General features: G+C 50.1%; 1 protein-coding gene across 1 annotated transcript; it reads left to right on the forward strand.

Annotated features, from left to right (window-relative positions):
• The first annotated feature begins 1,872 nt into the window (after positions 1–1,872).
• On the forward strand, positions 1,873–6,245 carry LOC128819565 (keratin, type I cytoskeletal 14). The gene is made up of 8 exons (XM_053999824.1): positions 1,873–2,402; positions 3,974–4,056; positions 4,332–4,488; positions 4,745–4,906; positions 4,993–5,118; positions 5,210–5,430; positions 5,736–5,785; positions 5,974–6,245. The coding sequence occupies exons 1-8, from the start codon at positions 1,905–1,907 to the stop codon at positions 6,069–6,071; spliced, it is 1,395 nt and encodes a 464-aa protein (XP_053855799.1). The 5' UTR covers positions 1,873–1,904; the 3' UTR covers positions 6,072–6,245.
• The last annotated feature ends 5,784 nt before the right edge of the window (positions 6,246–12,029 follow it).

Consider the following 12,029-nt stretch of genomic DNA (forward strand, 5'->3'; position numbering starts at 1 on the left):
ACACATAGGGTGATGCGGTGTGACAGTGTGACACCTGTGCCACTCTGAGGGGCTTTGCTCAGGGCAAGGCTGAGCGTTTGGACTCACACAGGGGCTCTGTACCGTTTTTTTCTCTGACATTCCCCTTTGCCCACATCACCGCTGCAATCAGAGAGGACAAACCGCGGCGTTGCCCAGGCGAAGGTGAGGAGATGAAGATGGGGACGAAGCACATTCCTGGGAGCGACACGTCCCGGCCGCCCCCGCGCTGCTGCACCTTTTCCATCTGCACCTGGGGAGGACGAGCAGCGAGTGGGCGTCCCTGGCCCCGTGCCCGGCGCTCACACGACACCAACACGCTGACTCCAGGAGACAGAGACGGCCAGAGCCAGCACGGCGGAGACTCCGATCCTCCAGCTCTCCGAGTTGCACGGACTTGTCTCCATCCACCAATGGCAAATGGGAAGATAGGGAGCCACTTCTCCATAGCAGCCAACTCCTGATATTCCAAGGACACATCCCACTTCTGTACTGTCTCCAGCTTTCTGCAGATGGAGGGGAGGGAGTTGTACCCTTTGAGCTCCTCAGCAATGTACCTTTGTTCTTCCTTCCATACCCTTTCTCCCCTCCTTTGGCAAATGATCTAAGGAAGAACTTGGCTGTTGGGAAGGGGCTGTTGGGGCCTGTCTGCAGAGACAGCCCAACAATTCATCGTGTGCACACATGAGCAATCCCTTCCCCTCCACACCCCGCAGGATGAGCCAGGCACACTCGGATTGGTGGGTTCTGCCCGTGCTGTGGGTCAGCAGGGCCTGGCCACACCACTGCACTCGGTTCTGGAGCCTTTTTTCTTGCCAGAGACAATCACTGTCTCTCCTGAAGCTCCGTTTATGTGGGAGCTGTAAACTCCAAACTCACATTGAAGCTGTCCTGCCTGGTCACAACTGATAGAAAAACATCACAGAAAACACCGCTGGCATCAGTTGCTGAGCTGTGCTCCTGTCAGCTTTGTGCTCCTGTTCACAGGGCTTACACACCATAAGGCTTTTCCTTATGTCCTTCATCTACTTTATGTTATTCCACATTTTCCTTGGAGACCTCATAATTTCTAGCTACTGGCCATACCCTGTCCTTTGGGATGGTTTGCTAGTGCTCGTTCACAGAGAAAACAAACAATCCTGTCACCTTTCCACAGTCCCCCACTCTTGGGTGGTCTCTGAAGAGAAGACTCCAGTGAGCCCTGGAGCACGAATTCCCTTTTTATTGCTTTTTCACTACTGATAATCCCTCTCCCTGCAGATAAAAGAGCGGACTTGCATTTCCAGGATTGGGAGCCAAGTTCCTTCCAGCACCATTGTACCTGTGGGGCTTTGGAGGTGCATTCAGGGCCTTACAAAACGCCTGCTGTCCCTGCAGGTGTGTGTGTGCAGCCCAAGCAGGGACAGGAAACTGTAGCTGGGACAAAAAGCCACAGTAAGGGATGCTGAGCTATTCCCTCAAATGCTGCCTGCACCGCTCTGTTTCAAAGCTCACAGTGCAGAGGGAATTAAATCATAGCCCTGAGCAAGGAGCCTCCTCCTTTTAATCACACCTGACAATTTACTTGGAAACGGAAGAAGCATAAAGATGCCCTTTGTAAGAGAAAAAGCTTCAAGTGGAATATGACAAAAAGCATGACTAGAACAAAGGCAAAAATGACGATTCTGGAAGTTGGCTCAGGTTTTATGAGTGATGAAAATCGTCGGGAATGCAACCAAAAAAAAAAAAAAAAAAAAGAAAAGAAAAGGAAAAAAAAAACAAAAGAAAAAAAAAAAAGTGTGGCAACGCCTCCTGGCCGGGCTATAAAGGGCCCCGAGGCAGGGGAGCGAGCACTCGCTGCTGCTGCTGCGCTGCCGAGCCGCCTCTCTCCAGCTCCAGCCTCCAGCATGAGCACCACTGTCAGGCAATACTCGTCCTCCACCTCCCTGAAGGGATTCGGGAGCCTGGGGGGAGGCTCCAGCAGGCTCTCCTCCGTGCGAGCCGGGGGAGGAGGGTACCGGGCCCCCAGCGTGCACGGGGGCTCTGGCAGCTACTCCGTCTCTTCCCGCGTGGTCTCGGGGCTCGGCAGTGGCTTTGGGGGCAGCTACTGCAGCAGCGCAGGAGGGGCCCTCGGCGGGGGCTTTGGGGGCAGCTATGGGGCCGGCTTTGGGGCCGGCTTCGGGGCCGGCTTTGGAGGCGGTGACGGCATCCTGCCGGCGGGGGAGAAGGAGACCATGCAGAACCTCAACGACCGCCTGGCCGCCTACCTGGACAAGGTGCGGGCCCTGGAGGAGGCCAACACCGACCTGGAGGTGAAGATCAGGGAGTGGTACAAGAAGCAGGGCCCTGGTCCTGACCGTGACTACAGCCCCTACTACAGGACTATCGAGGAGCTCAGGAACAAGGTAGGGTGCTGGGATTAATGTGACATCTTCATCAAAGCCACTTGTAAAGAGATGACCTTGTTCCCAACAGCTAGAGGGGAGAGGCTTATCAAATAGCAGGTAATTAGTCTGAAATGAAAACCAGAGCTTTGGAATAACAGTCACTATGAACAGCAGATCACCCAGTACCAGAATGGGGTTTCTGTTGACTGTTCCAGTGCAGGGAGAAAGATGGGGCAGGAAAGGAGTCAGATAGATTCAGGCTATCTGGTGATACTTGCTGACAGACTGTCACCTCCTGCCTTCCTTCTTACTACTTGTGCCCCCTTGTTGCTCCCTGTTAGGCTCCTGATGGAGCTCTCAGCAGGCAGGGACTTGTTATCTCCTGGCCCTATTCACTGCTGAGTGATATGCAGATGGAGATGAATAATCATTCTCACAAATATCCTACAAATCAGATTTTTTCCCCTACCCTTCTAGGAGTCTAAAGGCAGAAGTTAAAATAGGAAGAAACTGCCCTATGGGATGGTTGTTCTTTGAGAGTTGCAGACACAGAGTCCAGTCCAGGGTTGGTACACACTGGGCTGTTGTAGGTGCTGAAATCAGGTGTGTGCCCTGCTCTAAAATGTAGCAGATGAAATCATGGCCAAAGTAATTTCTTTATTCTTAGCAGTTCCCTGGATGATTTTAACCAAAAGTCCTTCAGCCAAAACACCAGAATCTGCCCATCCCTCCCTGCCCTGCCATTGCTTGCCCCTCTCAGGCCTTATCACTCATCCTGAGTGAGCTCAGTTCACTGAGGGAATGAGGCGTGGGCGGTTGGGCAATGTCATACCTGGTCTGTAAGAATAAATTCCTGGGGAATGGGGCAGGGTCAGCCCCTGGGGGGAACTCACATTCCTAAAATTTCTTGGGCTTCACCTCGGGAGGAAAGGACTTGCCTTGATGCAGGAGGCTCCTCTGCAGATTTCAGCATGTTGGTACTCTGATGGAGCACAGAAACATCTGGAGACAGGAGCTGTCTCTGGATTTGAGTAATGAAGTGCTGGGTCTCACAGAAACCTGCTCCTGATCCAGGGGAAGGCAGATCCTTCCCTCCCTCTCCCCCCTCAGCTGGGAAATGACCACATCAATATTCCTGGATTATTCCTTGGATATCCCTGGAAGCAGGAGAATTTACAGCTCTTCATTAGCTTGTGGCTACAGAAATTCCTGCTCACTAAATGGCCAATCATTTTCATAATGTCAGAGCAAATACTTGCACCTCAGGTGTAATTATGAAAGCCAAATGAGGTAGGCACAAGGCACTCCTTCCTTCCTCAATCCTTTTTTCCTTCTTAGCTGGGCTGCTCCCATTCCCAAAGCCTGGAGTGCTGCCAGGGCTCAGCATGGTGTGAGCACCTGGAGGTGCCACCTGGGCAGGGCAACATGCTCATGGCAGTGTTCCCAGGGGACCGAGCACCCCGTCTCCCTCTTTGCAGAGCCCACATGGAAGTCCAGACCCATGGCCCGGTGCTGCTCCAGTCCTTCTGTGGATGGGATCACTCAGTGTTTGAAATGACTTTTTAACTCTTTCACTTATCTCCCATCAGATTCTTTCTGCAACTGTTGAAAATGCCAACATCGTCCTGCAGATCGACAATGCCAGGCTGGCAGCAGATGACTTCAGAACCAAGTGAGTCCAATTCCTCCAAGGGCTTTTGTGAAAAAGTGGGGAAAGCCTGGCTGTTCAAGATGCTTTTTTTCTGCACCTGGGGTTGCTCCACTGGAGTGGGACATTTGGGAGTAATTTATCTCTTCCGGGGCACAGCACTGATATTTCTGCACTGTGAAAGCTGTGCACACACACTGAATGAAAGATTCTTGTCAAAAATAAACTGAGCTGGGGAAGAAAAAGACAAGAAAAATGCTCTATCAGGTGAGTATATGCAACTGTGTGTGTGTCCCCAGGTTTGAGTCGGAGCAGGCTCTGCGCATGAGCGTGGAGGCCGACATCAACGGCCTGCGCCGGGTCCTGGACGAGCTGACCCTGTCCAGAGCCGACCTGGAGATGCAGATTGAGAACCTGAAGGAGGAGCTGGCTTATCTGAAGAAGAACCACGAGGAGGTGAGCACAGAGTTGGGCTCAGATTGGGACCTACAAACATTCCTGTGCACCAGGGAAATAGTCAGCCCAAACACACAGGAGTTTCTGCAGTTAGGACTGCCAGGAGACACTTGAGCAGGAAGGGGGAGAGAAGTAATGCCTTCAGGCAGGACCTCCAGGAAGTCTGTGGGGTTCCTGTGCTGGGTGCAAATAAGAAATTTCTCACCATGGGAACACGCCATGTCACCCTGACGTGTGTTGTGTCTTTTTGTGTCAGGAAATGACTGCCCTGCGCGGGCAGGTGGGTGGGGAGATCAGCGTGGAGATGGACGCTGCTCCTGGCATCGACCTCACCAAGATCCTGGCGGACATGCGGGAGCAGTACGAGAGCCTGGCGGAGAAGAACCGCAGGGACGCCGAGCAGTGGTTCTTCAGCAAGGTGAGAGCTGGCGGTGAGCAGCGGGCACGGGGCCGGGGCCGTGGCCGCTGCCGGGGCTCTGAGGGCACGGCTTCGCCTCGCTGCAGACGGAAGAGCTGAACCGGGAGGTGGCCATCAACACGGAGCAGCTGCAGAGCGGCAAGACGGAGATCACGGAGCTGCGGCGCACGATCCAGAGCCTGGAGATCGACCTGCAGTCGCAGCTCAGCACGGTAGGAGGGCCGGGCTGCCGGCGGGGCGGGGGATGCAGGGCTGTGCCCACCCGGCTGTCCCCCTGAGCCCGGCCCCGTGCCCGTCCCGCAGAAAGCGGCGCTGGAGGGCACCCTGGCCGACACCGAGGCGCGCTACGGCACCCAGCTGGCCCAGCTGCAGATGCTGATCACGGGCGTGGAGGAGCAGCTGGCCGAGCTGCGCTGCGACATGGAGCGCCAGAACCACGAGTACAGGGTCCTGCTGGACGTCAAGTGCCGCCTGGAGCAGGAGATCGCCACGTACCGCCGGCTCCTGGAGGGCGAGGACGCCCAGTGCGTGAGGGGCTTCGCTGGGAGGGCGGCTGGGGGGAGATGGGTCATAGCCACAAAGTGCCTAGGGCCTCAGCCCTGTCATAGCTTTCTGGGCTGGTTTCTCTGTTCACACCAGCTGTGGATGCCCAGTGCTCTGTCCCTGGTGTGTGGATGTAGTGGGATGTTGCCGTGCCATCCCTCAGGGGAGGCCAAGTGGAGCAACACTTTTATCTCCTGTTTTTTCCCTGTCTGAACACAGAGCCTGTGTTGCAGCAATAACCTATGTTTGTCCCTAACATCTCTTTGGTTTTGTGCTTCTCTTGTAGCATCTCCTCCCAGTACTCCTCCGCCATGTCCTCACACTCTGGCAGAGATGGTAAGAATCCACCTTTCCGCTCTGCCTGGTTCTTTCCCCTTCCCAGTCAAAGCAGGGCTGTTTAAAGCAGCATTTTCCACTCCCTTGTGGAATTTCCACCAGCTCTTGAAGAATGTGCAATATCTGATAATGTTTTAAGAAATTTCTGTCCTTCCTGCCATGAATAATTGTCTCTCTTTCCTTTGCAGTCATGACATCGTCCCGCCAGGTGCGCACGATCGTCGAGGAGGTGCAGGATGGGAAGGTGGTCTCCTCGCGGGAGCAGGTCGCACTCACCACTCGCTAGGACAGCCCCTGGCTCAGGAGAGCATCGAACTGAGCCAAGAAGTGCCTGAGGCCACGCGTGGTCGGGTTGTGTCCCCAAACACTCCCTTCACCTGCTCTTCCTCGTGTGTTGCCCTCATTCCATGCAGGTGTCTCTGGACACACTTAATAAAGCTTTTTCCTCTTGCTCGTGCAACTGCACACTTGTCTGTCACTGACACATGATCCTCAAAGCCTCTGGGTTCTGTGTTCATGCCAGGGAAAGTCCTAAGAAACCACAAGAAGCCAGTGAGAGGAGGGGAATGGAGGGACATGGGTTCCACCTGGAGGGACAGGGGCTCTGCCTGGAGACAGCTTTTTCTAATGAACTCAGTGCTTGTAAATACATGGGACTGGCTAAGACAAAAACTGTGTGAGTGATGCAAAATGAAGGCAGTTACGGAACAATGAGGTTTGAGGTCAATGTGCCATGTGACTGATAATTAAAGCTAACAAAATAGAGCTCAGTTCTCTAACTCTTAGGATCATAAAAAGTCACTTTCTCCTGTAAGCAGAACTTCGATGGCTTCAGCAAGACTGCTGCTGTCAGGTGTTCTCTCTGAGACATGAGCCCAGCACCTGCCTGGTTGGCAAACCTCATCCCTACAGGCCTGCTGTCTCTTTTGACTGTCTTTAAGTCACACTATCCAGCACGAAAACTTTTACCGGGCTATTCATGCTGCCCCAGGGCTGCACTTGAGGAATTAAAGTAACCATTGCTTAATCTGCACGGGGATGAGTAGCAATAATTTCTATCACTGTCGTGTGTAACAGATCACTGCTAAAACCCTTCCTGAAACATGCGAGGTAGAAATGACGCCTGAGGCTGAGCTGCTGCTCAGGATTAGTGACTCAGTTGGGCAGCAGCAGGTTCCGGCTGTGCCTGTGCCCACTCGCCTGCTGGAGAGCAACCAAGGGAGGGCCAGAGAGGAGAGGAAATTGTTTTCGAGCCAAAAGCCTGATGGAATCACTTTGATCCAACTTCATGCTTTCTAGTCCGTGGTAGCTGGGAGCCCTGTGCATTGGCTTATGTTCCTCCCACACCTCAAGGACACAGATCTGGGGCTCAGACCAAAGTGAGAGGGAACAGTTTGCATTAAATCAGCTTCCCTTATAACAATGGACATGAGGCTCCTGCAGCTGAGGCTCAGCTCGCTCATCCTTCGGGTGTCAGTGGTTCATTCATCCTCCCTCAGTCTCCCCACAGCATTACTGTCCCACTGAGCACTCCCCAGGGTGCTCCCTGGCCCCAGCGGGTTTGGAAAGAGCTGATGGTGTCACGCTGGGCATGACAGGACAGGCAAAGGAGAGGAAGGGAGATTGAAGAAGTGGGGAGCCTGCCAGGTCTTTCCAGAGAAGGGAGTGTGAGATATTATCATTCTGTATCATCATTCAGCAATTACAGAAAAGGGCAGGAAATGAGACACAGCAGAGTGCAGAGTTCATGGACTGTATTGTGCCTCTCCCTTTGCTGGAATGACAGACCTTCCTTGGAGAAAGTCTTCCAGACCAGGCAAACCAAAATTATCTCAAAAATGAAAACCAGATCAAGGAAAAATGTACCTGAGCCCCAAGCTGTCTCACACTCTCTGGCAGCGGGCAAAACTGCAGGCTGGAAATCCTGAGCAAACTGTTAATGTGTGGGGTTTTTTTTTTCATCAGAAGAGAGTTGTTATACTTTAGTTGTAAATGGCTTTTTAAGTCTTGAACCTTCTGCAGAATGCCCCAAGTGTGTGAACACAGAAAAGCTTTCTGCAAACCACAAATATAACTGATTAAATATTAGTAGGAGGCTAAAAGGAGACGTCAGTCCAAGAGTAATTGGCTCTGCTGGCAGCACAGAGAGATGTGGCCCCTTCTGCAGTCAAAAGGGCACGGGGAGAGATTGATCCAGCAGAACACTCAGTCATCTCTGGTATCTGTCACCCCGTGCTGAGGTGTTTACATCAGTCAGCAGAAGCAGCCTGAGATGAAATCCTGAGGAGAGCTGGCAGAACAGCTGGGAGAGCTGATGGAAGAGTCTGGTTTGTAATCCGTGGATTCAGTTCCCCTGGGAGGATCTTATCAGGGGATATTCATGAACATATATTTGCATCAATGAAAAAGGCTTTAATTCTGCATACAGCTCAGCGTAACCCTGTTATCACAGGCAAGAGCAAAGTCCAAGCTCAGCACAAATGATCTCTGTGTGACATTATAGTGCTCTAAAGAAGGAAAATACCACAGAACTATAAGGTAACTTAACTGCTTGTTATTTACTCTTTGCTACACACATTTGTATCTGTGAAACAGGGACAAATTGTTTCTCCAAGAGGTGGACAAACACTGGTTTTGGAGAGCATTTTACAGATTTGTTACAAGCTGCAAGTACAAGAAGAAAAGCCATTTTAGGATTCAGCTGGGAATTACAGAGGCAAGACCTCAGTGAATGATGGCGAAACTTTATGGACAACAAAATGAAAAATGGAAACTATGAACATCCTTTAAAGGTATTTCATGATGGAGACATAGAAAGAAATATATGGGATGTGCATGTGTCAAGAGTAATATAAAATATCAAGAACACTGACAATGAATAATACTGAATTAAGTGTCATCTTTCCAATCTCTAAAGCCCCATGTGCTCCTCAGACAGCTGTTTTTACAACGCCCTCGAGGAGGAGGATAGTTGTTATTGTTGTTTCCATCCTACAAAGCATGAAATTGAGACTTGTAGGAGCTGAATGATTTGCCTGGAGTGACTTGCAAAGCTGGGATCAGACCCTGGAGCACCTGGTGTCACCAGCAAGATGGAGATCAGCATCAGTACAGCCAATAGCAGGCTGACAGAAAGTGGCATGACAGGTACATCACCAGCCAAATAGGCAAATACTTTGTAAATACTTTGTAAATTGAGAACACCAGGATTTTCCATAGGTGTAACATGGAAATTCAGCTGACAGTGAGCAGAGAGGAGCTCAGATGAGCCTTTCCCTGGCCAGGCTGGTGGGTGATGGCAGTGCCTGGCTCCAGCTCCTCTCCTGGCCCTCCTTCCTGTGTCTGGGCACCAGCAGGGACTGGGGGTTTGGTGCTGTGTCTGAATCATTGAGTCCCCAAGTCCTCTTGGACTCACCAGATGTTTTCACAGGTGGTGATTCACAAAGTATTTGTAGTAACGTGAAATGCTGGATCTCCTTCTTGGGGGCACATTAAACTTCCTCCGCATTAGCCTAAGACACAGTCTTAAGCCTTAAAAAAATATCCTGAGACTCCCAAAGGATTTCCCTCCAGGGAAATCTAATCTTTCTCTTTTCCATTACCCTCTTGAGTCTGATAATTCTGCTGTAGAGGACTCTTGGGAATAACTCCAGCACGTCCATCCTCTGCCACCACCCCACTCTCTGTCTCACAGCCCAGGATGCTGATGGAAACCTGAAATATAAACCCTTCCTTTCTATTTTTTACAAAGCTCATTACGTGGGAGCAACACCTTTGCCTGGGGGAGGTTCTTCTCATTTGTTACTTGAAGTAGTAATTTTTCCTGGTCAGACCTGCGCTGCTGTTCCTGAAATGCCCACGGGAGATCCTCATGCGCCGTCATTCCTCTGCTCCCCTGTCATTCCTCTGCTCCTCTTCCTCCCTTGGGGCACAGCATTGCCTGCAAGGGGCTCCCAAGTCAGCCAAGGACAGCTCATCAGAGCATCACCCCTGGCTGCCTGCAAGGATGTGGGGAGCAAATTTCCGTCTGCAGACTCCAGCCAGGAAGTCAATCAAAGCTAATTCTGGAAAGAGCCTTCCATTAGGCATGGAGATCCCATCATTAGCAGATCTCCTCATCACAAAGTGAAAATCGCTTTAATAAAATGAGGGTTGGCACTGCTGGCAGGGCTTGAGGTTTGTTCTCATGTAAAAGCAAGAGCTGGTTTTAAAGAAAATTTTGAATTTTGGAAAGGAAAAAAGTTGCCATGAAGAACACACAATTCCAAGAAAATAATTATAAATTACTGTTCTCCTTTACAAAAGCTGTAGAAATTCTAATCACCTTTGGTAAGGTCTGAAGTTCGAAAAGAAAAGAAAAGAAAAGAAAAGAAAAGAAAAGAAAAGAAAAGAAAAGAAAAGAAAAGAAAAGAAAAGAAAAGAAAAGAAAAGAAAGAGAAAAAGAAAGAAAGAAAAGAAATAAAGATGAAAGAAAGAAAGAAAGAAAGAAAGAAAGAAAGAAAAAAAAAAAAAAAAAAAAAAGATGGACATCTCTGCTTAGTTTGCAGTAATTTTAAAAAACCCTCTACTCATGGTGGGTGTTTTCCTCATTGAAGAAATCAGTCAGGATGGTTTGGGTTGGGAGGGACCTTAAAGACCACCTCATTCCACCCCCTGCCACGGGCAGGGACACCTCCCACTGGACCAGGTTGCTCCAAGCCCCATCCAATCTGGCCTTGAAAAATGAAGGACCATATAAATCTCGATTAAATGAAATTAAATGTTTACTCAGCAGTAATTTTATAATTCTTTGGTAGAAAAAAGACCAATTGTGACCAGGCTGCAGGTGGGCTCCTTCTGCCTGACCCTGATCCTGGTTCCAGGCAGGGTCTGGCCATCACTGTGGCACCAGAGCAGCCTGGCTTCACTTCCTGAGGATGGCTCTAACAAAGGATGGGCACCCACAGAACCACCCCACAGTTCAGGAGAGCTGGATTTGCAGTGTCAAGATAAAATTGAGCTTAATGAACTTGCCCAAATGGCAGAAGCAATATTTGTGAGCCAGGCTGCACCTGGCACATTCTTTATGCCACGTGTCCAGGTGACCTGGATGCCAAACCCAAAGCTGAACCACACGTGGGTGAGAGCCAGCCAATATTAGCATTGCTATATTAATGTTATTAATAAAATGAAAGATTCAGATGACAAAACATTTTAATTATTTCCCTTCTTCCTCAATTCAGCATTCCAGAACTAAAAAATTAGTTTAATAAACTTTTAAAAATATCTTTTCTATTGTCCTTTCTAAATTTAACACCTGGATTGTATTGGAGAGTTTTCATGGTGCTGGTTAGAACTGGATCAGACTTCTGTAGAGTCATGCATCTCCTGAAATTCTCCACATTACTGTTTCAGAAATCTTATGAAACATCCTGTGTGGCACTGAATATTCAGTGGACTGCATGTTTGGTGTCCAGGAAATATCCTTTCATATTTTGAATAAATACTTGACTATTTTGTCTACCCTTGAAAGCAGCAAAACAACCCAGACCTCTGCAAGGCGATGTTTTGATGGATGTAGAATAAAGAGAAGGGATAAAGCAGCCCTGGTACATTCCAGTGCAATATTCCTCTGTGCTCTCCTGAGGTCTAAAGACCCAGGCCAGGGGCTCGCTCCACCAACAGCCACATGGAATGGAACAGGCCCTCGCTGCAGGCCCAGGGTGGTCTGCAGGCCCTGGTCCCAGGGACTGAGGCCAGCTGAGTGAGGGGACACCCTCGCTTCTGGTCACAAAGGGGTGGAACAGGCTCTGTCAGATAGGATGCCTTTCCCACAGCTTTCACTTTCCGGGTAGACTCGCCCACGCCGGGGATGGGTAATTGCTGTGGTGCTTCATTCCCCGGGCACTCTTGGGTATCGTCGGGTTTTTGTGTCACTCTTGTTGAGTTGTCATCACAAGTCAGACCTGATGATTCAGGAAGTAACATTTTTGATGTAGTTTTGAAACACGCTTCTGTTAACCAAAGCATCTTTCTGTTGTGGGATTTCTGGAGACAAACGCCTTTGGGGAATTATTTCCGGCTGAAAAAAAAAAGAAAACACCTCCTGGCCAGGTCACAAGGAGGAAGAATAAACAGCCCTTCTCCAATGGCACGATCCACTGGGACTGGTATAAATAGAGGACCAGGGGACAGAGGTATCACAGTTGGATCCTGCAGCGACCCGAGCACTTGCCTTGGGCTCTGTTGGCTCCGCATCCACACC

Source organism: Vidua macroura, chromosome 27, assembly GCF_024509145.1.
Source record: "Vidua macroura isolate BioBank_ID:100142 chromosome 27, ASM2450914v1, whole genome shotgun sequence".
In the NCBI taxonomy this organism is placed as follows: domain Eukaryota; kingdom Metazoa; phylum Chordata; class Aves; order Passeriformes; family Viduidae; genus Vidua; species Vidua macroura.